The 27,426-nt window shown below is 48.5% G+C and overlaps 1 protein-coding gene across 1 annotated transcript in view; it reads right to left on the bottom strand.

Annotated features, from left to right (window-relative positions):
• The window catches only part of LOC147098084 (uncharacterized), a 52,225-nt gene extending 38,961 nt beyond the window's left edge, over positions 1 to 13,264 (bottom strand). The window contains exons 1-2 of the mRNA XM_085971318.1: positions 12,805 to 13,264; positions 5,616 to 6,364 (exon numbers count right to left, since the gene is read on the bottom strand). Of these exons, the coding sequence (XP_085827444.1) occupies positions 5,616 to 6,335 (720 nt within the window). The 5' untranslated portion in view covers positions 6,336 to 6,364; positions 12,805 to 13,264. The remainder of the gene's footprint in view (positions 1 to 5,615; positions 6,365 to 12,804) is intronic.
• Between the last annotated feature and the right edge of the window lie 14,162 nt (positions 13,265 to 27,426).

Below are 27,426 nucleotides of genomic sequence, written 5' to 3'. Positions count from 1 at the left end.
GGATTAAGCTAAAAACTGCCTGTTAACTACCTGTTAACAGGCAGTTAATTGGCACTAATCCCCTTCCCGCCTCGGGGAGGCGGCTCCCAGCACAGGTCGGGTAGCCGCCTCCTTTGAAACTGGCATGGGGGCGGGATGGGTTCGTGCCCCCCGATTTCGCGATTTAAAACCCCCCACACGCCTCCAATCCCACCTCCACGGCCCAATGAAAATCATGCCCACTATCTGTACTATTTACCACTCTCACCAAATTCCCGTTGCCATTCTGTTCAGCAGATACGCTCAGCTCTGCGCACACGGCCGTGATAAGTTTAACTTCTACAGTCGTATTCATTTGCAGATACTTCAAGCTGATACAGATCTTGGTGTCAGATTTCCGATTTAGCCCATTCCAAACCTTAAACGTCAAACAGGATGAAGCAGTGAGGGAGCGCAAATAGAACTGGGGGCTCTACGTGGGATGATCAGTGCATTCAATCCCACGGGCCAGAGTTTGGACACCCCTGACATCGAGGAAGTCAAGCTATTATTATAAAAGATACAGCTCCCGATGGGCAAGAAGCAATCCTAGAGCGTGTTACAAGGAGCCCATCACTTGGTATCCCGGTGCACAGGTGTAGATAGAATCCAATTTCACATTTCAACATCCACAATAAATATAACTTCTATTTATCTGGATTTTAGGCACATTGTAACTAAGACAAGAGTGGAGTCAGGTGAATTAGAGTTTAACAAACACTATCAAATAAATGGACTGACAAAATGCAAATACTCTATGGGCATTAAATCATTAAAAGATGCAGCATGTGATCTGAGCCCTAACCTGTACGAACGGGTCCGATCTGTAAACTGGTCCCAGATATTTTGCATTGAACAACACACAATGAACGTGGTCCAGTGTTTATTTCTGTGAGTCTGATTTATTGTTTTCACGGTACTGAGTGCCACATCGCCTTTTTCGGTTGGTTCTCGCAGGCTAAGTGTCAGCCATGGCTCAGTGGGCAGCACCCTCGCCTCAGAGTCAGAAGGTCGTGGGTTCAAGTCCCACTCCAGAGACCTGAGCACAAATATCTAGGCTGACACTCCAGTGCAGTGCTGAGGGAGTGCTGCACTGTCGGGGGTGCTGTCGCTCAGATGAGATGTTAAACCAAGGCCCTGCCTGCTCTCTCAGGTGGATGTAAAAGATCCCATGGCACTATTTTGAAGAAGAGCAGGGGCGTTCTCCCCGGTGAACTGGGGCCAATATTTAGCCTTCAATCAACATCACTAAAACAGGTTATCTGGTCATTATCACATTACTGTTTGTGGGAGCTTGCTGTGCACAAATTGGCTGCCGCGTTTCCTACATTACAACAGTGACTACACTTCAAAAAGTACTTCATTGGCTGTAAAGTGCTTTGGGATGTCCAGTGGTTGTGAAAGGTGCTATATAAATGCAAGTCTTTTCTAATATTTCACTATCTGGCTTCACTGAGGTTCCTTGGCCTTTATTCCCCAACAGTTATGCAGTCAGGTTGTTTATTGACAGCTGCTGAGTGCTGGGTGTTCCTATTTCCTGTTCGACACTACTGAACGAAGATGGGATGTTGCGAACAATGAAGACTCCGGACCATCACTTTGTCTTAATCACCAGACATGTTACGTTTATAGTGACTGGTTTATTAAGTTTTCTTTAGTACAGTAACACTAAAGTACTGTTGCAGAGAAACATTAGACCGAAGCCTTTTGGTTGAAGGGGACGTTAAAGATCCCTTAGCATGACTCAAAGGCAATGAGAGCTTTTCTGATATCCGAGCCAGCATTCCTCCCTCAACCACCACCCAAAAACAGATTAACATTTGTCTCATGGTTGTGTGGAGTCTTGCTATGTGCAAAATGGCTGCTGTGCTCACTTACATACTGCACTGTTTAATTTGTGTGTGAAGAACTTAGGGCTGTTTTTGAAACACCCAGTGTGAATGTATGTTTCTTTATAATAAATCCTTGTTCCTATTGTTACCATGACTTTAGTTCCAAAATTAATTTTGCTGCTGTTAAACCTAAAATATTGTATCTCCTTTCAAAGTGTTTGCTCTTCTTATTAATGGCTTTGCTGCATCTGCGTGCAGTCAGGCCCGTTCCATTACCAGAAAGGACAAACAGGTAGTGAGGACGCTCGCTGTGAATGGTCAGTGCAGCTACTGACCATAACAACATCTTAGTGTTTTATTCTTTCAGTTCCCAAAATGTAATAGGAACTCAAAAATAAAAGTTTGAGTGATCAAGAACCAGACTGGCCAACTACAACTTTCCTGTAACTGCCTGGATTTTAGCGAGGCTTTTGATAAGGACCCACAGGGCAGGCTGGTCAAAAAAGTAAAAGCCCATGGGATTCAAGGGAAAGTGGCAAGTTGAGTCCAAAATTGGCTCAGTGGCAGGAAGCAAAGGGTAATGGTCGACGGGTGTTTTTGTGACGGGAAGGCTATTTTCAGTCGGGTTCCACAAGGCTCAGTGCGAGGACCCTTGCTTTGTGTGGTATATATCAATGATTCAGACTTCAATGTAGGGGGCATGATTAAGAATTTTGCAGCCGATACAAAAATTGGCCGTGTGGTTGATAGTGAGGAAGATAGTTGTAGACTGCAGGAAGATATCAATGGACTGGTCAGGAGGGCAGAAAAGTGGCAAATGGAATTCAATCCGGAGAACTGTGAGGTAATGCATTTGGGGGGGGTTAACAAGGCAAGGGAATCTATATATACATATATATATATATATATATATAAAAAAAAGGATCCGTCCGTCTGCGTGTCTGTGTATGTCCGCTATACACTCAAAAGTTATAGAGCGAACCGACACATATGTTATATCAAAAGAAAGCTTATTAGGGGAGTGTCATAGGCGTATTTACTTTTTGGTCAGACAAAAATTGTTCGGACAGTATACAAAAAACGTTCAAAAACCTGATGGTTGACCAATCCTACGGGGGAATCCGCTCATTAGCGTTGATTGACTTGATGGTTCACCAATCCTACGGGGTGGGTGGGGCCTAATACTTCAAACTGCCATTTTACAAAAAAGCCTTGGCAATGCCGGGCCCCCCAGCTAGTACACAATAAATGGAAGGATACTGAGAATTGTAGAGGAACAGAGGGACCTTGGAATACATGTCCACAGATCCCTAAAGGTAGCAAGACAGATAGAGAAGCCATACAGGATACTTGACTTTATTAGCCGAGGCGCAGAATGTAAGAGCAGGAGGTTATTCTAGAACTGTAAAACACTAGTTAGGCCACAGCTAGAGCACTGCATATAGCTCTGGTTACATTACAGGAAAGATGTGACCCCGGGCCCGCCTCCGGACGACTGACCCCGGGCCCGCCTCCGGACGACTGACCCCGGGCCAGCCTCCGGACGACTGACCCCGGGCCCGCCTCCAGACGACTGACCCCGGTCCCGCCTCCGGACGACTGACCCCGGGCCCGCCTCCGGACGACTGACCCCGGGCCCGCCTCCGGACGACTGACCCCGGGCCCGCCTCCGGACGACTGACCCCGGGCCCGCCTCCGGACGACTGACCCCGGGCCCGCCTCCGGACGACTGACCCCGGGCCATCAATTACTAACATTCTGCGACATTACAATTCAGTCGCTCATGTAGTGAAGTGAAACACTTGGCCGGATGGGAACAAAGACAAAGCTCATGAGCCCAGGTGAAACTTCTATCCTCGCACAAGTACTGAGATGCAATATTATTTTAATTTAAATAATCCAGTCAAACTCAGTGGTGCAGGCACATTAGCTGCAGTTTTCTGTGGTTTTGGTGCATTCTGCAGCCTGAAATAACCATCAATTAACATTTTTGGTATTATTGTATCAAATTAATGCCGGATAAAGAAATACATTAATTACTTGTAACTGTGCCCCTTTTACACAAAACTAAATCACTCAAAAATACATGTGGTCATTCTCACATTGCTGTTTGTGGGAGCTTGCTGTGCGCAAATTGGCTGCTGTGTTTCCGACAACAGTTCAAACGTACTTCATTGGCTGCAAAGTGGCTGGGTTGTGAAAGGTGCAATAGAAACAGCGGGGGCGGGGGAGCGACGTTGGGGACGGTGGGGGCAGGGGTAGTGATGGCGGGGGTGGGGGTGAGTGATGGTGGGGGCGGGGGGGGAGTGACAGTGGGGGGAGTGACGGTGGGGGCGGGGGTAGTGGGGGTGGGGGCAGGAGGAGTGGGGGCAGGGGCAGGAGGAATAAATGACCATTTCACAAGCAAACTGCATCAATGGAAAGTCCGTTGTACATGTTTATTTGTATCGTTTTTCTTGTCAAAGTTATTAGATAAGATCCATTCTGTCATGCTTTATGATGTTTTTACACAAATAAATCACACATCCCAGTTAGGGCTACCTGACTGTCACTGTTAATACTTTCCCATCACTGGACAGGGGGGGTGGAGGAGATGGGGGTGGGAGGGAGATGGGAGGTGGGAAGGGGGAGGAGATGGGGGTGGGGGGGGAGAGATGGGGGTGGGGGGAGAGATGGGGGTGGGGGGAGATGGGAGGGGAGATGGGGGACGTGGGGGGGGGTGAAGGAGATGGGGGGTGGGGGGGAGAGATGGGGGTGGGGGGGAGAGATGGGGGTGGGGGGAGATGGGGGTGGGGGGAGATGGGGGACGTGGGTGGTGATGGGGGGTGGAGGAGATGGGGTGGGGGGGATGGGGGTGGGGGGGAGATGGGGGACATGGGGGGGTGGAGGAGATGGGGGTGGGGGGGGAGATGGGGGGCGGGGTTGCGGGGGTGATGGTGACAGTCAGCAAGTCCTGGCACACAATGAGAATGGCCGGTCTTACTGTCAATCATAAAAACACCCTGCTGTGTGACACAGTCCGGCTCGTCACTGGGCAGAGGGAGGCAGCCTGGAGCCTGTTTGCAGCCAGACTGCTGCAATCCTCTGGAGCTCCATGATTCAGCTGACAGTGATGTCTCTGGATGCAGCATCAACTCAAGCCTCAGGCTTCTCACAGAGATACAGGCCTCAGATGGAAAAAGTTGTTGAGAAACATTTCAAACATACAAAATGTAACTGTAAGGGAAGTACATTTGTTTTTGTTTCCTTAGTAATGCTGGTGTCCTTGTTATGTTAGAAACCTTCCTTCCAGTACGAAGTCCTCAGTTTCCCTTCTACCCCTTGCTCCTGAGTAGTTGTTTGCTGGCTGTCCTATTTTTGATTGGTAGTTTTTGAACTTTGTGACGTACAGTTTTCATTCCCACTTGGGAAGTTCCCAATTTCCTCGGTTATGATTTGTTTCTGTTTTAGAAGTATGAAATTTGAGTCAATTAGATGGAAGAGCGCCACCTAAAACATGCACGAAGACGCAGGATTTTTACATACTCCTCGGTCTCCATCAAGCACACAAGCCTCCCCCCACTTCACATCAAATTTTTCCGTAATTCATTTTTTTCTTAGACAGAAAAAGAGCCCGTGTAATTTCTGTCCGTGTTTTTCTAGGGATGGTCATGAAGGCACTATTGCCAGGCTGTAGCGTTCTATGTAGGTCAGGGGAAAACCGGATCAGAATGCCATCTCCTTCAGGTGAGTGTGCTGATGTTTGGACAGGTGAGTGGACTGGACAAACCCTTTCCCACACATGGAGCACTGAAAGGGTTTCACGCCACTGTGCAGGTGTTGGTGCTTCATCAGTCCGTTGGACGTGCAGAACCGTTTCTTGCACTCGGCACATTCAAACGGCTTTTCCCCGGTGTGTGACCGGTGGTGTTTGATCAGCTGGCCCGATGTGTAGAAGCGTTTCTTGCACACGGCGCATTCAAATGGTTTCTCCCCGGTGTGGCCTCGTCCGTGCATGGTCATGTGGCTCAGCGTGTAAAAGCGTTTCTTGCACACTGTGCATTCGAACCGCTTATCTCCCGTGTGAAAGCGCTGGTGCATCGCCAGTTGTCCAGACGTGCAAAAGCACTTCTTGCACAGGCTGCACTCGTACGGTTTCTCGCCAGTGTGAGAGCGTCGATGGATGGTCAGCTGTCCCGAAGTGTAAAACCGCTTTTCACACTCGGCACATTCAAATGGTTTCTCCCCGCTGTGAATTCGCTCGTGCTGGGTCAAGTGGTCAGCTGTGCGGAATCCTTTTTTGCAAGCGAAACACTCAAAGGGCCTCTCCCCACTGTGAACACGTAGGTGGACCTCCAGGCGGGAGGGGATATTGAAACCCTTTCCACACAGAGAGCAATGATAGCGGCTCCGCTCTTGAAAGGCAGCTGGGCGGTGAATGTATCCAGCAGTTTCAGGCGCTCCTGGTGCGTCAGTTCCTTTCACTGATTCAATGTTGAGCTCCATTTCCAAGTTCGACACTTAGTCTCAATGGCCTAAAATAAAGAGAGTAAGATTTCAATGACTCGTTTAGTATCTCATCTCGTCTCAGATGCGGTCTCCTCTACATTGGGGAGGCCAAACGCAGATTGGGTGACCGCTGTGCAGCACACCTCCGTTCAGTCCGCAAGCGTGATCCCGAGCTTCTGGTCACCTGTCATTTTAATTCTCCGCTCCCATTCCCACTCTGTCCTTGGGCCTCCGACACTGTCCGAATGAAGCTCAACGTCAGCTCGAGGAACAGCACCTCATCTTTCGATTAGGCACTTTACAGCCTTCTGGACTCATCAAGTTTAACAATTTCAGACCATAATCACTGCTCCTATTTTTTCGGACAGCAGGTGCTAGTAATGATTCTGCTGTTGCCATTTTACACATCTTTTGTCTCTTTACTTGTCCCATTACCATCTCCTTTTGCCTCTCACCATCATCCCTTATGTCATTTAATCTCTCCTGCCTTCCACCCTATCACAGACCTTCCCTTTGGTTCTTTCCTCCCCTCCCCCTTTCCCTGCCTCTGTACCTGCTTAAAATCTGTTCCATCTCTAACTTTTTCCAGTTCTGATGAAAGGTCACCGACCTGAAACGTTAACTCAGTTTCTCTCTCCACGGGTGCTGCCTGACCTGCTGAGTATTTCCAGCATTTTGTGTTTTTAGAGCATTGGAATAGTCAAGTCTAGAAGTAACAAAAGCCTGGATGAGGGTTTCAGCAGCAGATGAGCTGAGGCAGGGGCGGAGACGGGCGATGTTCTGGAGGTGGAAATAGGCGGTCTTGGTGATGGAGCGGACATGTGGTCGGAAGCTCATGTCGGGGTCAAATACGACACCGAGGTTGCGAACAGCCTGGTTCAGGGAGAGGGATAGAGTCGGTGGCTAGGAAATGGCGGGGACCGAAGACAACAGCTTCAGTCTTCCCAATATTTAGTTGCAGGAAATTTCTGCTAATCCACTGGATGTCGGACAAGCATTGTGACAAATCAGAGACAATGGAAGAGGTGGTGGTGAGGTAGAGCTGGGTGTCGTCAGCGTACATGTAAAACCCGACAGTGTGTTTTTGGATGATGTCGCCGAGGGGCAGCATGTAGATGAGAAATAGGAGGGGGCCAAGGATAGATCCTTGGGGGACACCAGAGGTAATGGTGCAGGAGCGGGAAGAGAAGCCATTGCAGATGATTCTCTGGCTACAACTGGATAGATAAGAATGGAACCAGTCAGAAAAACATCGGCCTACCACTACTCTCTGCCTCCTATCCCTTAGCCAATTATATATTTGTTACCACTGTATCTTTAATACCATGTGCTTCTATATTCCATATAAGTCTGTTATGTGGTACATTATCAAATGCCTTTTTAAAGTCCATATATACATCTACTGCACTATCTTTATCAACCCTCCCTGTTACTTCATCAAAGAACTCAATCAAGTTAGTCAGACACAATTTGCCTTTAACAAATCTGTGCTGGCTGTCTCTTATTAACCCTTGCTTCTCCGAGTGAGAATTAGTTTTGTCCTCGACAGTGGTCTCAAGTGGTTTTCCCAGCACTGACCTTAGACTGATTAGCCTGTAGGTACCAGGTTTATCCCTCTCCCCTTTTTTGAACAGGGTTGTAACATTTGCAATCCTTCAGCCCCTCTGGCACCACTCCCATATCCAATGAGATTGAAAGATTGTGGCCAGAGCTTCTGTTGTCTCAACCCTAGCTTCTCTCAGCAACCTAGGATTCATCCCATCTGGACCGGGTGACTTTTTAACTTTGTGTGGTGCCAACATATTTAGCACCTCCTTTCTATCTTTTTCATCATATCCAAGATCTCTACACCCCACTCCTCTACTCTGACATTAACTTCATCCTCTTCTTTAGTGAAGACAGATGCAAAGTATTCATTCAGTAGCTCAGTCATGCCCTCTGCCTCCACAAGAATCTCTTATTTCCTTTTCTGTCCCTAATCGGCCCCACCATTCCTTTAACTATCCTTTCACTTTTTATATGTTTATAAAAGATTTTTGGGTTCCCTATTGTTACCTGCTACTTTCTGTATTTTCGTTGTATTCTGTACCTGACATTTTTCATAAACCTCCTTTTTCTGTTTTGTTTTAATCTCTATTTCCATTGTTGTCGAGGGAGCTCTAGCTCTGGATGCCCCATTACGGGAACACAATCACCACAAGGACTGCAGTGATTCAAAGAGAAAGTCCTCGTCCATTTTCTCAGGGCAACTAGGGATGGGCAATAAATGCCCGCCTCGCCAGTGACGCCCACATCCAGAGAGCAGATTAAAAAAATGTCGATTTCAAATATCACAGTGTAATTTCCACAGCATTTGGGGTGAATCATAGTTTGCATTAAGGGATAAATTTTAAAATAACATATAAAGGACTTCATACAAATGTATTGTGTTTGTAAGCTAAAATTGCACTGTGCCACTTCACCCCAATATAATCTTACTGAAGCATTAAAGACAAATATGGATCAGGAATGGAATTCAATCCTTTCCGCCCATTTCAGCTATTCAGAAACCCCACAGTCCACTCCAGCAGTTACATAATTGTGGCTCTGATAATAGGTCAGGTCAACCGGTCAAAAGTGCTCCAGAACTAGCCATGCCTCTAGCCAAGCTGTTCCAGTACAGCTACAACACTGACATCTACTGGATGTGGAAAACTGCCCAGGTATGTCCTGTCCACAAAAAGCAGGACAAATCCAATCCGGCCAATTACCGCCCCATCAGTCTACTCTAAATCATCAGCAAAGTGATGGAAGGTGTCATCGACAGTGCTATCAAGCGGCACTTACTCACCAATAACCTGCTCACTGATGCCCAGTTTGGGTTCCGCCAAGACCACTCAGCTCCAGACCTCATTACAGCCTTGGTCCAAATATGAACAAAAGAGCTGAATTCCAGAGGTGAGGTGAGAGTGACTGCCCTCAACATCAAGGCAGCATTTGACCGAGTGTGACATCAAGGAGCCCTAGTAAAATTGAAATCAATGGGAATCGGGGGGAAAACTCTCCACTGGCTGGAGTCATACCTAGCACAAAGGAAGATGGTTGTGGTGATTGAAGGTCAATCATCACAGCCCCAGGACATCACTGCAGGAGTTCCTCAAGGCAGTGTCCGAGGCCCAACCATCTTCAGCTGCTTCATCAATTACCTTCCCTGCATTATAAGGTCAGAAGTGGGGATGTTCGCTGATGATTGCACAGTGTTCAGTTCCATTCACAACTCCTCAGATGATAGCAAAATACTGCGGATGCTGGAAATCCAAAATAACAACAGAAAACGCTGGAAAAACTCAGCAGGCCAGGCAACATCCGTGGAGAGAAAAACAGAGTCAACGGTTCGGGTCGAAACCCTTTGTCAGAACTGAGAGAAAAGGCAGGAAATGAAACAAAAGGCAGTTTGGGGCTGGGAAATGGGGGAGGGGATGAAAGAAGAGACATTAAGAGATATTCAAGGTGAGACGAGATGGTAATAGGACAGGTAAAGAGACAAAGGATGGCTCTAGATGAAGTGTGAAATGCGCTGGCAGAGTGAGAGACAGCTGCCGTGTGGGAGAGAGAAAAAAGGAAAAGTCACAAACCAAAGGTGTGGATAAAAAATATAAAAATATAATAAGGGCCGAGGTTATGATCTGAAATTGTTGAACTCGATATTGAGTCCGGAAGGCTGTAAAGTGCCTCATCGGAAGATGAGGTGCTGTTCCTCGAGTTTACGCTGAGCTTCACTGGAACAATGCAAGAGGCCGAGGACAGTGAGGTCTGAGTGGGAGTGGGGCAGTGAATTGAAGTGACAGGCCACTGGAAGCTCGGGGTCCCCCTTACGGGCTGAACGGAGGTGTTCCGCAGATTGGGTGACCCAAATGTTACCTGTCCTGTTACTATCTCGTCTCACCTTGAATATCTCTCAATGTCTCTTCTTTCATCCCCTCCCCCATTTCCCAGCCCCCAAACTGCCTTTTGTTTCATTTCCCGCCTTTTTTCTCAGTTCTGACGAAGGGTCTTCGACCTGAAACATTAACTCTGTTTCTCTCTCCACGGATGTTGCCTGGCCTGCTGAGTTTTTCCAGCATTTTCTATCCTCAGATAATGAAGCAGCCCATGCCCACATGCAGCAAGACCTGGATGACATTTAGGCTTGGGCTGATAAGTGGCAGGTAACATTCGCGCCACACAAGTGCCAGGCAATGACTATCTCCAACAAGAGAGAGTCTAACCACCGCCCTTTGACATTCAACAGATTGCCATCGCCGAATCCACCACCATCAACATCCTGGGGGTCACCATTGACCAGAAACTTAACTGGACCAGCCACATAAATACTGTAGCTACAAGAGCAGGTCAGAGGCTAGGTGTTCTGCGGCAACTGTTTCACCTCCTGACTCTCCAAAGCCTTTCCACAATCTACAAGGCACAAGTCAGGAGTGTGACAGGATACTCTCCACTTGACTGGATGAGTGCAGCTCCAAAAACACTCAAGAAGCTCGACACCATCCAGGACAAAGCAGTCCACTTGATTGGCACCCCATCCACCACCGGCACACCGTGGCTGCAGTGTATACCATCTACAAGATGCACTGCAGCAGAGACATGGACCATGTACAGCAGGCACCTCAAACGACTGGAGAGGTACCACCAACACTGCCTCCGCAAGGTCCTGCAAATCCATTGGCAGGATAGGCGCACCAACGTCAGTGTTCTCGCTCAGGCCAACATCCCCAGCATCGAAGCTTTGACCACGCTCGATATGATGCGGGCAATATGATGGACAGGTCATATCGCCCGCATGCCCGGTACGAGACTCCCAAAACAAGCGCTCTACTCGGAGCTCCGGCACGGCAAGAGAGCCCCAGGTGGGCAGAGGAAACGCTTCAAGGACACCCTCAAAGCCACCTTGAAAAAGTGCAACATCCCCATCGACACCTGAGAATCCCTGGCGCAAGACCGCACAAAATGGAGGAGAAGCATCCGGGAAGGCTCCAAACACCTCGAGTCTCTTTGTCGGGAGCAAGCGGAAGCCAAGAGCAGGCTGCGTACGTCAACCCAAGCACCCCACCCACCTGCCCCTTCAACCACCATCTGCCCCACCTGTGACAGAGTCTGTAGGTCCCGCATTGGACTCATCAGTCACCTGAGAACTCATTTTTAATGTGGAAGCAAGTCATCCTCGGTTCCGAGGGACTGCCTAAGAAGATGCACTGCAGCAACTCGCCAAGGCTTCTTCGGCAGCACCTCCCAAACCCGCGAACTCTACCACCTAGAAGGACAAGGGCAGCAGGCGCATGGGAACACCACTGCCACCAAGTTCCCCTCCAAGTCACACACACATCATCCTGACTTGGAAATATATCGCCGTTCCTTCATCGTCGCAGGGTGAAAAACCTGGAACTCCCTCCCTAACAGCACTGTGGGAGCACCTTCACCACACGGACTGCAGCGGTTCAAGAAGGCGGTTCACCACCACCTTCTCAAGGGCAATTAGGGATGGGCAATAAATGCTGGCCTTGCCAGTGACACCCACATCCCAGGAACGAATTAAAAACAAGTATTTTTTAAAGAAAAAAAGAGAATCATTTCACGTTGGTTTCTTCTACCTCAAACCATGAAATTTACAAGCATCTGCCAATCTACAGACTTCTTTCACCAATAGGAACAAACGTACAGTTGCCCTTGGGCTGTTTAAAGGGCCAGGCAAGTTCAAACGTCGCTTCTATTTAAGGTAGACTCATACTTTACATAAAGCTCCTGTCAGTGTAAAAGTGAGCACAGCCACAAGAAACAACCTGGTTGTTTTCAAACAAAGTGTTGTCGCTCACGACGTCTCCGTGTTTCCAACTGAATATTTCCAACAAGCCAGTTTTTTTTGCACTTTTTTCCCCCCCTGGAAGAGTCAAACCTAGGCCGCACAGAACTTTAATCCTCAAATTAATCCATCTCGCTCCCTGGTGCAGGGTGATCTGCAGTCAGTGCGACATTTCGAAGAAGAGCAGGGGAGTTACCCCCTCCCCCCCGCCGTCCTGGCTAATATTTATCCCTTAATCAACATAACAAAAAAAACAGATTATCTGATCATTATCGCATTGCTGTTTGCAGGAGCTTGCTGTGCACAAATTGGCTGCCGCATTTCCTACATTACAATGACTGCACTTCAAAAAGTGCTTTATTGGTCGTAAAGCGCTTTGGGACGTCCAGTGGTGGTGGTGAAAGGCGCTATATAAATGCAAGTCTTTCTTTCTCACTCACTGGGCGGGAGGAGGATGAGGCTGAGGTCGGACACGGGCACTAGGACCCTGCGCAGCTCAGCGCGGTCTGGACAAAGGCTCAGAGCTCCCGGGTCAAAGTTTGTTCAGGGTCAGGCTGCAGCGGGCGGGTCCCGGGCGCCGCGCTGCCCCCCGACCCCCACCAGTCACTCCTCCCCCGCATCCCATCCGCTTACCGCGATTGCAAAACAGCGCCTGCACCTCCGCTCACCAAACTTGCTGCTCTCGCCGCGAATGGCGTCCGTTCGCTCGGGGACGGCCGCCCGGCGCCTGCGCCGATTGTCCCCCGCAATCGATAGGGCACTTTCTGACTCGCTGCGAACTATGGGAAGGCCGCGCCGCCATTGACGCCGCCGTTCGCCAATATAATCAAAGGAGGGGGAAACTGCAAATGCTGGAAATGGTAAATAAAAACAGAAAATACTGGGACCACCCAGCAGGTCAGTCAGCATCCGCAAAGAGAAAAGCGTCAGCCGTAGCTCAGTGGGTAGCACCCTTGCCTCTGAGTCGAAAGGTTGTGGGTTCAAGTCCCACTCCAGGGACTTGTGCACAGAAATCTAGGCTGACACTCCAGTGCAGTGCTGAGGGAGTGCTGCACTGTCGGTGGTGCCGTCTTTCCAATGAGACGTTAAACTGAGGCCCCCATCTGCTCTCTCAGGTGGACGTAAAAGATCCCATGGCACTATTTCAAAGAAGAGCAGGGGATTTATCCCCGGTGTCCTGGTCAATATTTATCACTCAATTGACATAATTAAAAACAGATTATTTGGTCATTATCACATTGCTGTTTGTGGGAGCTTGCTGTGCGTTGCCGCATTTCCTACATTACAAAGCGCTTTGGGACGGTTGTCGTGACAGGCGCTATAGTATAGAAATGCAAGTCTTTAAGACAATTAACAAATCGACGTCAGAATTCTCTTTACAGAAGCTGACTGACCTGTGTAGTTCCAGCATTTTCTGTTTTTACTTCAACAGTGAGCATGTCAGATTGATAAATAACAAATTATTAATTGGCTTATTGTTCAAATTACCATTACAATTATTGTATTATTTTTATAATTACAGTGGAATTCAGTTTAAAGGTGATCATTCAGCTACACGGATCAAACTACTTTACAGATCCATTTCCCTTCAGTCGGGATTCGGCTGTAAGCAGCAGGTTAGAAGTGATTTACAATGTTTCACAGGCAAGAAAGAATTTGTACCTTTCTGAATGCAGCTTGTCTGCAGGTAAGGGTGCAATGGGCTGCCTTTTTGTCTGGATTATTCTTAACACTGTAGTTCTCAGTTTAGCAGGAAAATCACAAATCTAATCTCTTGCACACAAAAGTGTTGTTTCTGCACAAAAACACAAGGTTGCCACATGATTTACGTCTGTGATGCATTCTAGTCACTTGCGCCATATTTCCCTGTATCATGGACTGCAAGGGGCATTTAAAATGGGCCACCTTGCTCGGTGCAGTCGATCACCGAGCAACCTGCCAAGGCGGGAGATTTAACACAAAATTCATTTTTATTATTTGTGCCCTCGCCATCGGCTACACTGCGATGTGGTTAGAAATTAATGTTGGTGATATTAGTAGATGTTCTTGTCATTTAAAATGAACAGGTTGACTACCCGTCATAAGAACATAAGAAATAGGGGCAGGAATAGGCCACTTGGCCCCTCGAGCCTGCTCCGCCATTCAGTAAGATCATGGCTGATCTTGAGCTCAAAGCCACTTCCCAGCCCGCTCCCCGTAACCCTTCACTCCCTTATCTTGCAAAAATTTGTCTATCTCCACTTTAAATATATTTAATGACCCAGCCTCCACAGCTCTCCGGGGCAGAGAATTTCAGATTTACGACCCTCAGAGAAGAAATTCCTCCTCATCTCAGTTCTAAAAGGGCGACCCTTTATTCTGTGACTGTACCCCCAAGTTCTAGATTTCCCCATGAGGGGAAACATCCTCTCTGCATCTACCCTGTCAAGCCCCCTCAGTATCTTACACGTTTCGATAAGATCACCTCTCATTCTTCTAAATTCCAATGAGTATAGGCCCAGCCTGCTCAACCTTTCCTCATAAGTCAAACCCCTCATCTCTGGAATTAACCTAGTGAATCGTCTCTGAACTGCCTCCAATGCAAGTATATCCTTCCTTAAATAAGGAGACCAAAACTGTACGCAGTACTCCAGGTGTGGTCTCACCAATACCCTGTACAGTTGTAGCAGGACTTCCCTGCTTTTATATTCCAACCCCCTTGAAATAAAGGCCAACATTCCATTTGCCTTTTTGATTACTTGCTGTACCTGTATGCTAACTTTTTGTGTTTCATGCACAAGGACCCCCAGGTCCCTCTGAACTGTAGCATTTTGTAATCTCCATTTAAATAATAGTTTGCTTTTTTATTTTTCCTGCCAAAGTGGATAATCCCGCACTTTCCCACATTATACTCCATCTGCCAAATGTTTGCCCACTCACCTAGTCTGTCTATATCCCTTTGCAGAGTCTTTGAGTCCACTGCACATCTTTGTATCATCTGCATACTTGGCTACATTACACTCGATCCCTTCATCCAAGTCATTAATGTACAGTACAGTAGATTGTAAATAGTTGGGGCCCCAGCACCGATCCCTGTGGCACCCCACTAGTTACCGTTTGCCAACCAGAAAATGACCCATTTATCCCGACTCTCTGCTTTCTGTTAGTTAGCCAATTCTGTATCCATGCTAATATATTACCCCCAACTCCGTGAGCTCTTATCTTATGCAGTAACCTTTTATGTGGCACCTTATCGAATGCCTTCTGGAAATCCAAATACACCACATCCACTGGCTCACCCTTGTCCACCCTGCTTGTTACATCCTCAAAAGAACTCCAGCAAATTTGTTAAACATGATTTCCCTTTCCTAAAACCATGCTGACTCTGTTTGACTGCAATATGTTTCTCTAAGTGCCCTGCTATTGCTTCCTTAATGAAGGACTCCAGCATTTTCCCAACGCCAGATGTTAGGCTAACTGGTCTATAGTTTCCTGCTTTCTGTCTCCCTCCTTTCTTAAATAGGGGTGTTACATTAGCGGTTTTCCAATCCGCTGGGACCTCTCCATAGTCCAGGGAATGTTGGTATATTGCAACCAATGCATCCACTATCTCTGCAGCCACTTCTTTTAAGACCCTGGAATGCAGGTCATAACAGAGGACAGAAAATGTCACAGGGCGTTCTCCCGGTGTTCTGGTCAACAATCTTCCCTCAACCAACACAGAGTAACCAGTCATTTATCTCATTTTCTGTTTACAAGAGCTTGCTGTGAGCAAAATGGCTGCCATATTTGCCGACAAAGGAACAGTGACTACACTTCAAAAGTAATTTATTCCTGTGAAGCGCTCTGGGGTGTCCTGAGGATGTGCAAGCTCCTGTATTACGGGGTTACGGGGATCGGGTGGGGAATGTGTTGGTGCAGGCTCAATGGGCCGAAATGGCCTCTATCTGCACTGTGGGGTTTCTGTGATATACATTCAAGTATTGTCCTTCTAGTACCAGCAATGGTGATTTCTGGGCTTTAGTGTATATAGTTCAAAATTCCATCATCTAAAATGAACTAGAATGGAAGAAATTGAAAGTATCTTCACGAAAAGTAATAATTACAAATATTACTCACTGTCTAACAATTAACTTCAACATTTCCTAGACCAACACAAGAGCCACTGTGTCTGGTTTCCTTCCCTCCCTGCTGCAGTGATGGGATCACCTGGCAAGGAGAAGCAAGGGAAGTGCTGTTCATTTTGATGAGAGGCTGCAACATCGAAACAACCTTTCCACGCTAATCTCTGTCATTCACTTTGTACATTGTTCCAACAAAGCTCAACACAAGCTTCTGGAACAATCTCTCCTCTTTCTCCACATAGACTGCATTAACTCAAGACTTCAGCCATATTCTCATTTTCAAACCTGTTTTACTTTCATACCCAAGCCCCAGATTTATCACCGGTCCCTCGTTCCTCAGACCTCCATTTCTTTGACATGTCACTTCTGTCTGTCACTTAGCTGAGGTGATCTGTCACATCATTCAACTGATATTTCTTCCCTTTGTTTGTTTTGACTATTTCTGTTTTTTTTTACCTTTATTTCTCTCCCCTTTTCTGATGGTATTACTGTGCTTATTTTTCAGTTTTGAATTAGGGTCATTGCACCTGTTCATAGATCAGGTACAGAAAATAATCAAAAAGGCTAATGGGGTGCTGGCCTTTATATCTAGAGGACTAGAATACAAGGGGGCAGAAGTGATGCTGCAGCTACACAAAACCCTGGTTAGACCACACCTGGAGCACTGTGAGCAGTTCTTGGCACCACGCCTTAGGAAGGATAGACTGGCCTTGGAGGGAGTGCAGTGTAGATTTACCAGAATGATACCCAGATTCCAGGGGTTAAGTTATGAGGAGAGATTACACAAAGTAGGGTTGTATTCCCTAGAATTAGAAGGTTAAGGGGTGATCTGATCGAAGTTTTCAAGATATTAAGGGGAACAGATAGGGTAGCTAGAGAAACTATTTCCGCTGGTTGGGGATTCTAGGACTAGGGGGCAGAGTCTAAAAATTAGAGCCAGACCTTTCAGGAGTGAATATTGGAAACACTTCTACACGCAAAGGGTGGTAGAAGTTTGGAACTCTTCCGCAAACTGCAATTGATGCTGGATCAATTGTTAATTTTAAATCAGAGATTGATAGCTTTTTGTTAACCAAAGATATTCAGGGATATGGGCCAAAGGTGGGTATCTGGAGTGAGGTCGCAGATCAGCCATAATCTCACTGAATGGTGCAACAGGCTCAAATGGCCTACTCCTGTTCCTATGTTCCTTGGGTACACACCTGAAACATTGACTGTTTGTTCTTTGTGCAGATGCTTAGTGAGCTGCTAGTATTTCCAGCTTTTTTCACCTGTGGCCTCACCCCTCCCTATCTCCTCCAGCCCTACAACCCTCCGAGATGTCTGCACTCCTCCAATTCTGGCCACTTGTCCATGCCCCAATTCCATCACTCCACAATTGGCAGTATGCCTTCGGCTGTCCAGGCCCTATGCTCTGGAATTCTCTCCCTAATCCTCTTTGCCTCTCCACATCACTCTCCTCCTGTAGCATCCTCCTGAAAACCTACCTCTTTGACCAAGCTTTTGGTCACCTGTCCTAATGTCTCCTTCGTTGGCTCGTGGTCAATTTCTGTCTGATTGCGCTCCTGTGAAGCATCCTGGGACATGTTACTACTTTAAAGGACTATCGACCTGTCGCACTCACACCCATCATAATGAAGTGTTTCGAGAGACTGGTCCTGGCTCACATCAAAGCCAGTGTTCCCGCCTCTCTTGACCAACACCAGTTTGCCTATCGTGCAAACAGATCAACGGAGGATGCAATCACAACTGCTCTACACTCTGCACTGAATCACTTAGACGGTAAAGAGACCTACATCAGAATGCTGTTCATAGACTACAGCTCAGCATTCAACACTATCGTCCCCAACAAGCTGGCCACCAAACTCCACACTCTTGGCCTGAACACTTCCCTCTGCAACTGGACCCTGGACTTCCTAACAAACAGACCCGTCTGTCAAATTAGGTAACCACACCTCCCCCCCCCCCCTGACCCTGAACACGGGGGCCCCACAAGGATGTGTGCTGAGCCCCCTCCTCTACTCCCTCTTCACCCACGACTGTGTGGCTGTTCATGGTTCCAACACCATCATCAAGTCTGCGCATGATACCACGGTGGTAGGCCAGATCACCAACAACGATGAGTCAGCCTACAGGGAGGAGGTCCAGCATCTCGTGAAGTGGTGCGCCGATAACAACCTGGCCCTCAACATCAAGAAAACCAAGGAAATCATTGTGGACTTCAGGAAGTCTAAAGGCGGAAGTCACACCCCCATCCACATCCATGGGGCTGTGGTGGAAAGGGTGGACAGCTTTAAGTTCCTCGGAGTCCACATCACGGAAGACCTCTCCTGGTCCCTCAATACCTCCTCTCTGGTGAAGAAGGCCCAGCAGCGCCTATATTTCCTAAGGAGGCTGAAGGGATGTAACCTGTCACCCCTGATCCTCTCTAACTTTTACCGCTACACAATAGAGAGCATCCTGACGAACTGTATCACAGTATGGTATGGCAGCTGAAGCTCCTATGACCGGAAAGCCCTGCAGCGGGTAGTCAAAACTGCCCAACGCATTACCGGCACCCGGCTACCGACCATAGAGCACATATACCAGAAACGCTGTTTACGGAGGTCACTGACCATCATCAAAGACCCTACCCACCCCAGCCACAGTCTGTTCGCCCCCCTGCCATCTGGGAGACGCTACAGATGCATTCGCACCTGAACGACCAGATTCAGGAACAGCTTCTTTCCCAGGGCTGTCATCCTACTGAACTCCACAAATAAACTCTAAAGCCTGCACATCTGCCAATGCACTTTATTATGTTTATGTTAATGTATTACAAGCCAAATGAATGTTGAATGTTTAAATGTCTTAATCTAAATGTACACTCTCGGGAGCCGCAAGCCTACATTTCGTTGTACTGCACTTGTGCACTAACAATGAGAATAAAGTTGATTATTATTATTATTATTAAATGCAAGTTGTCGTTTTTCTGTCTTTGTTTCAGATTTCCAGCATTTTGCTTTTCACGTCGAGTGCCGGGAAAGGGTGGATCTCTGTGCAGACTGGACATTTAAGATTGAGTTGAAAACATTAATGAATGAACAAACTTGCATTTATATAGCACCTTTGTCAAACTCTGGATATTGCAAAGCCTTTCACAACCAAATAAGTCCTTCTGAAGTGTAGTCACTTCTAATGTAGGAAACGTGACAGCCAATTTGCGCACAGCACAAACAGGAACTAAATCAGAGAATCTGTTTTAGTGATGTTGGTTGAGAGATAAATGTTGGCCCCAGGACATTGAGGAGAACTTACCTGCTCTTCTTCGACTCTTTCAACTGCCAATTAGGATGGCTGTGTCATCAATCAAAATTGATCAAAATCAAAAGTGACCCCTTTTTAAAGGTGCACAAACACTAAACACCTAACTATAAATAAAACACAGGAAACTTATCAAATCATTATTCCATGTGTCTACAATCCCCCTGCTCTTCTTCGAATAATGTGGGATTTTTGCATATATAAGAGGCCCGAATGCACTGGGCAGAGATGCTGGGTCAAAGTCAGAGACAGGCCATTCTGCCCTTACCCCCAATCAAGACTTACCCTCTGAACGAACCCACCCCACGCCCTCCCACATACCTCTCTAAACTCTTCTTCAAATATTTACACCCAAGAGCAGACGGGGCCTGGTTTGATGTCTCAGCCGAATATACTTCTAATTATATCTCTTTTGCATTGCAATTGACCCAGATGTCTTCCACTCCCAGACAGTCCCTTTAAATAGTGTGATTGCAGATAGTCAGGATGAATGGAGCCTCTCTTTACCCACACTGCCCCGCGGCGGTGCAACCGCCCTATTTTGCGCACACATTTGACGCATGTGCACCATTTGTAATGGCGACGGAGTGGAGTTGGAGGGGGAGAAATAAAACCCGACCATTACCGACAGAAACAACCGGTAGCGGTCGCGGATGCGGCAATCGCCGGGAAAATGCGGCATTAACAGCCGCGAAACGGTCTCTGAAAAGTCCGACCGCGCGCCTGAACCCGATCGGCGGCCGCGCCAAGATGGCGGCGTGTCACGTGCCGAAGTCTGATTGGCCGGCGCCGGTCCGGGTCACGTGGGCGGTTAGCGAGCAAGAAAGAGGCCCGGATGCACTGGGCAGAGTTGGAGGGTCAAAGGCCGAAAGAGGCCATTGTGCCCAAGCCAGACCCGACCACATACCTCTCAACTCTTCTTCACATTTATTCAGTTCCCTTTGAAAAGCTGTTGTCAAAGAAAAAAAATACTTGCATTTCTATAGCGCCTTTCACGACCACCGGATGTCCCAAAGCACTTTACAGCCAATGAAGTACTTTTTGAAGTGTAGTCACTGTTGTAATGTAGGAAACGTGGCAGCCAATTTGTGCACAGCAAGCTCCCACAAACAGCAATTTGATAATGACCGGATGATCCGTTTTAGTGATGTTGATTGAGGGATAAATATTGGCACCGGGGAGAACGCCTCTGCTCTTCTTTGAAATAGTGCCAGGGGATCTTTTACATCCACCCGAGAGGGCAAATGGGGCCTCACTTTAACGTCTCATTCAAAAGACAGCACCTCCGACAGTGCAGCACTCCCTCAGTACGGCACTGGGAGTGTCAGCCTAGATTTCTGTGCTCAAGTCACTGGAGTGGGACTTAGAACCCACAACCGTCTTGACTCAAGAGATGAGGGTGCTACCAACTGAGCCATGGCTGATATGGCTCCCATCAGCAATACAAGATGGGACCCTATCTTACCCCATAAACAAACACACATTGGCCCGTAATTTCCGATAGGAGGCTTTCAGCGTGCGGATGCCTCCTGTCGGAAAAAAATCTACGCCCTTACCTGAGGGCTCCCGAGGTCGGACAATTTCGATCCTGGGCCTCTCCACAGTCGAAATGCGCAGGGCCCACGTATCACAGGGGCGCAGGCATGGGACCACGTGGGCCAGGCCAGCCAATAGGAGAAGGGAAATCTCCCTTCATGCACTTGACAGATAGACCTGTCAAATATATGAATGGAGATCACCCCAAAAACACATCAAAACATTAAATAAATTTTAAAAAAACTATCACGTTTTTAAAATGAGTTAAAATTACATTCAATTAAATATTTTAAACAAAAATTTAATTTTTTGAAAAAAATAATTTAAGTTTTTTATGGGGTTAAAAATAAACTAATCTTTTTTAAAAGTATTTTAAAATTATAAATGAGTGAAAAAAAAAAATTCCACTTTTTTCAACTCTTATGCTGGTAAAAGCAGGCCTTATTTTTAAGGGTTTTCTGCGGGTGGGGGTTCTGCAGAAAGCGGAACTCTCTGCTCACAGAGGCACTTCTCCAGGGCAGCCATCCGATCTGTCAAAAGGATTCTTGACAGATCGGAAATGCTGGTTTTCAGTGCATGCCTGAAACCGGCATTTCCGATGTCCCTACGGGTGTGTACACAGCGCGTACACACCCATAGGCATCGGAAAATACGGGCCGTAGATTGGCATTGCAGCTCCCCTATTAACCACTAAAATCGGTTCTACCTATTCTGCCGACAATTACACTGAAGACTACACTTGCTCTTGATCCTTAATATGCCTCACCACGGCTGAAGGGCCTCGTGTTTTTATAATGTGCTCTTGGGAGGCGGGTAGAGTGGGTGATCCAGTCCATGGTATAATTTATTTCAAAACATTTCCCTTGCTAATCTGTAATCACACACAGAACTGCCCGTGGGTCTCAACGTTAATGAGTAATCCAACATTTCATACAAATAATCATTAGCTTAACGTTCCCTTCAAAGCGCTACTTATATTTTTGCCAAAATCGAACAAGACTGAATTCACAAAGAGGACTTGTCATTTAGCTCTGTGTTTTATTTCTTACTTGAACTTGTAAACTGATCTTTGAAAGTAATGTTTTTCCTTGCCGAGGTTGAGTGCTGATCAAAGGTTTTCCTGCATTTCTGCATTCTAACATCAATCTTCTGGTGTTACGCATGATTTAGTGAGGAACCTTACACCCACACGACAAGGAGGAGAAATACATTTCCAAACGCTTTCGAATGCGCAAAGCTGGAATAACCTCACAAGGAGCAGGTGGGAATCAGCTGCTTATTTACAATTGTAAACGGTAGCCCAGGAACATCTGGACAAGATGGGAAGAAACTAGGGGAATATTTATGGTCAGTGGTGTTAGCTTTTAAAGTTGTACAAACTCTGTGAAAAGCAGTTTTAATTCTGAGTGTTGTGGGTCGCTTTATTTCCTCCCCAACTTTGGAAACGTCCTTGTTTTATGAAACCGTTTCACGTTAAACCATTATTACAAGAACAACAACTTGCATTTATATAGCGCCTTTAACATAGTAAAACGGCTCAAGACGCTTCAAAGGAGCGTTATCAAACAGAATTTGACACCGAGCCACATAAGGAGAAATTAAGGCAGGTGACCGAAAGCTTGGTCAAAGAGGTAGGTTTTAAAGAGCGTCTTAAAGGAGGAAAGAGAGGTGGAGAGGTTTAGGCAGGGAATTCCAGAGCTTAGGGCCGAGGCAACAGAAGGCACTGCCACCAAAGGTTGAGCGATTATAATCAGGGATGCTCAAATTGCCAGAATTAGAGGAGCGCAGATATCTCAGGGTGGGAGGGAGGTGGGGGGTTTGTGGGGCTGGAGGAGATTACAGAGATAGGGAGGGACGAGGCCATGGAAGGATATGAAAAAAGGATGAGAATTTTAAAATCGAGGCACAGCTTAACCGGGAGCCAATGTAGGTCAGCGAGCACAGGGGTGATGGGTGAACGGGACTTGGTGCGAGTTAGGACACGGGGCAGTGAGCACAGGGGGTGATGGGTGAACGGGACTGGGTGTGAGTTAGGACACGGGGCAGTGAGCACGGGGTGATGGTGTGAACGGGACTTGGTGCGAGTTAGGACACGGGGCAGTGAGCACAGGGGGTGATGGGTGAACGGGACTTGGTGCGAGTTAGGACACGGGGCAGTGAGCACAGGGGTGATGGGTGAACGGGACTTGGTGCGAGTTAGGACACGGGGCAGTGAGCACAGGGGTGATGGGTGAACGGGACTTGGTGCGAGTTAGGACACGGGGCAGTGAGCACGGGGGTGATGGGTGAACGGGACTGGGTGCGAGTTAGGACACGGGGCAGTGAGCACAGGGGTGATGGGTGAACGGGACTTGGTGCGAGTTAGGACACGGGGCAGTGAGCACAGGGGGTGAGGGTGGTGAACGGGACTGGGTGTGAGTTAGGACACAGGGCAGTGAGCACAGGGGGTGATGGGTGAACGGGACTTGGTGCGAGTTAGGACACGGGGCAGTGAGCACAGGGGATGATGGGTGAACGGGACTCGGTGTGAGTTAGGACACAGGGCAGTGAGCACAGGGGGTGATGGGTGAACGGGACTTGGTGCGAGTTAGGACACAGGGCAGCGAGCACAGGGGGTGATGGGTGAACGGGACTTGGTGCGAGTTAGGACACGGGGCAGTGAGCACAGGGGGTGATGGGTGAACGGGACTTGGTGCGAGTTAGGACACGGGGCAGCGGGCACAGGGGTGATGGGTGAACGGGACTTGGTGCGAGTCAGGACACGGGGCAGCGAGCACAGGGGTGATGGGTGAACGGGACTTGGTGCGAGTTAGGACACGGGGCAGTGAGCACAGGGGGTGATGGGTGAACGGGACTTGGTGCGAGTTAGGACACGGGGCAGTGAGCACGGGGTGATGGGTGAACGGGACTTGGTGCGAGTTAGGACACGGGGCAGTGAGCACAGGGGGTGATGGGTGAACGGGACTGGGTGTGAGTTAGGACACGGGGCAGTGAGCACAGGGGGTGATGGGTGAACGGGACTTGGTGCGAGTTAGGACACGGGGCAGTGAGCACAGGGGGTGATGGGTGAACGGGAGTCATGTGAGTTAGGACACGGGGCAGTGAGCACAGGGGGTGATGGGTGAACGGGACTTGGTGCGCGTTAGGACACGGGGCAGTGAGCACAGGGGGTGATGGGTGAATGGGACTTGGTGCGAGTTAGGACACGGGGCAGTGAGCACAGGGGGTGATGGGTGAACGGGACTCGTGTGAGTTAGGACACGGGGCAGTGAGCACAGGGGGTGATGGGTGAACGGGACTTGGTGCGAGTTAGGACACGGGGCAGTGAGCACAGGGGTGATGGGTGAACGGGACTTGGTGCGAGTTAGGACACGGGGCAGCGAGCACAGGGGTGATGGGTGAACGGGACTTGGTGCGAGTCAGGACACGGGGCAGCGAGCACAGGGGTGATGGGTGAACGGGACTTGGTGCGAGTTAGGACACGGGGCAGTGAGCACAGGGGGTGATGGGTGAATGGGACTGGGTGCGAGTTAGGACACGGGGCAGTGAGCACAGGGGGTGATGGGTGAACGGGACTTGGTGCGAGTTAGGACACGGGGCAGTGAGCACAGGGGGTGATGGGTGAACGGGACTGGGTGCGCGTTAGGACACGGGGCAGTGAGCACAGGGGGTGATGGGTGAACGCGACTTGGTGCGAGTTAGGACACGGGGCAGTGAGCACAGGGGGTGATGGGTGAACGGGGCTTGGTGCGAGTTAGGACACGGGGCAGTGAGCACAGGGGGTGATGGGTGAACGGGACTTGGTGCGAGTTAGGACACGGGGCAGTGAGCACAGGGGGTGATGGGTGAACGGGACTTGGTGCGAGTTCGGACACGGGGCAGTGAGCACAGGGGGTGATGGGTGAACGGGACTTGGTGCGAGTTGGGACACGGGGCAGTGAGCACGGGGTGATGGGGGAACGGGACTGGGTGCGAGTTAGGACACGGGGCAGTGAGCACAGGGGGTGATGGGTGAACGGGACTCGGTGTGAGTTAGGACACGGGGCAGTGAGCACAGGGGGTGATGGGTGAACGGGACTTGGTGCGAGTTAGGACACGGGGCAGTGAGCACAGGGGGTGATGGGTGAACGGGACTTGGTGCGAGTTAGGACACGGGGCAGTGAGCACAGGGGGTGATGGGTGAACGGGACTTGGTGCGAGTTAGGACACGGGGCAGCCGAGTTTTGGATGACCTCTTTTTTTTATTATTCATTTACGGGATGTGAGCGTCGCCGGCTAGGCCGGCATTTATTGTCCATCCCTAATTGCCCTTGAGAAGGTGGTGATGAGCCGCCTTCTTGAACCGCTGCAGTGTTTGTAGCAGTTTGTTACAACTGAGTGGCTTGCTTGGCCGCTTCAGAGGGCAGTTAAGAGTCAACCACATTGCTGTGGGTCTGGAGTCACATACCGGCCAGACCGGGTAAGGGCAGCAGATTTCCTTCCCTAAAGGACATTAGTGAACCAGATGGGTTTTTACGACAATCGGTAGTTTCGTGGTCACCATTACTGATACTAGCTTTTTAAAATTCCAGATTTATTCATTAACTAAAATTAAATTCCCCATGTTTTGAACTCATGTCTCCTGGGATCATTAGATCCAGGCCTCTAGGATTACTAACTCAGTAACAGAACCACTGTGCTTACATAGGTAGAACATGGGAGACCAGCCAGGAGTGCATTGGAATGGTCAAGTCTAGAGGTAACAAAGGCATGGATGAGGGTTTCAGCAGCGGATGAGCTGAGGCAGGGGCAGAGTCGGGCGATGTTACAGAGGTGGAAATAGGCGGTCTTAGTGATGGTGCGGATATATGGTCGGAAGCTCATTTCAGGGTCAAATATGACACCAAGTTTGCGAAGTGTCTGGTTCAGCCTCAGACAGATATTAGGGAGAGGGATGGAGTCAGTGGCTAGGGAAGGAATTTGTGGCGGGGAATGGAGACAATGGCTTCGGTCTTCCCAATATTTAGCTGGAGGAAATTTCTGCTCATCCAATATTGGATGTCGGACAAGCAGTGTGACACTTTAGACACCGTGGAGGAGTCGAGAGAGGTGGTGGTGAGGTAGAGCTGGATGTTGTCAGCGTACATGTGGAAAATGACGCTGTGTTTTTGGATGATGTCGCCAAGGGGCAGCATGTAGATGAGAAATAGGAGGGGGCCAAGGATAGATCCTTGGGGAACACCAGAGGTAACGATGCAGGAGCGGGAAGAGAAGCCATTGCAGGTCATTCTCTGGCTACGATTAGATAGATAAGAATGGAACCAGGCGAGTGCAGTCCCACCCAGCTGGACGATGGCGGAGAGGCGTTGAGAAGGATGGAGTGGTCAACCATGTCGAAGGCTGCAGACAGATCGAGAAGGACGAGGAGGGATAGCTTACCTTTGTCACAGTCACAAAGGATGTCATTTGTGACTTTGATAAGAGCCATTTTGATACAGGGGCGGAAACCTGATTGGAGGGATTCAAACATGGAGTTCCTGAAAAGATGGCCACGGATTTGGGAAGCGACAACACATTCAAAGATTTTGGAGAGGAAACAGAGGTTGGAGATGGGGCGGTAGTTTGCAAGGACAGAGGTGAGGGTGGAGGAGACAGGGGAGAGGGATTTAAGAAGACGGTTTGCAGTCAAGAAAAGAAGCCGGGGTTTATTTTTGCCTTCTAGAATGATTCTGGGACAGTGAGCAGTTTTGGCAGACGAGAGCAGGGCCCGATAATGCTTTATGTGGATCAGCCAGATCTGGCGGTGAATGGCTAAACCAGTTGTCCGCCATATCCGTTCAAGTCTGCATCCCTTGGACTTAAGGGAACGGAGATCAGGGCTGGAACGGCCAGGGTGAGAGAGAGTAATGGTTTTAATGGAGACTAGGGCATCAAAGGTGTGGTTGAGCAGATCAGTAGCTGCAGAAATGTCGTGGTGAATGGAGGGCCAAAGGCTGGACAGTTGAAAGTGCAGTTGTAAGTGAGTTGGGAGAGAGTTTTTTCCAGGGTGGACACAGAAGGAAGTAGGGTTGGGAGAGGGAAGGGGGATGTGGGCAGAGCACGATACAAGGAAGTGGTCAGAGAGTGATGAGAATGTGGAACTCTCTACCACAGAGAGTAGTTAAGGCAAATAGTATAGATGCATTTAAGAGGAGACTAAATAAGCGTATGATGGAGAAGGGAATAGAGGGTTCTGCTGATAGATTTAGATGAGGAAAGACAGGAGGAGGCTCGAGTGGAGCATAAACGCCGGCATGGACTGGTTGGGCCGAATGGCCTGTTTCTGTGCCATTCT

The sequence above is a fragment of the Somniosus microcephalus genome, chromosome 30, assembly GCF_052327205.1.
Source record: "Somniosus microcephalus isolate GS21.2 chromosome 30, FLI_Smic_1.0, whole genome shotgun sequence".
Lineage (NCBI taxonomy): Eukaryota > Metazoa > Chordata > Chondrichthyes > Squaliformes > Somniosidae > Somniosus > Somniosus microcephalus.
The sequence above is the reverse complement of the archived record's forward strand: the minus strand, read 5'-3'. Positions and strand labels throughout refer to the sequence as shown.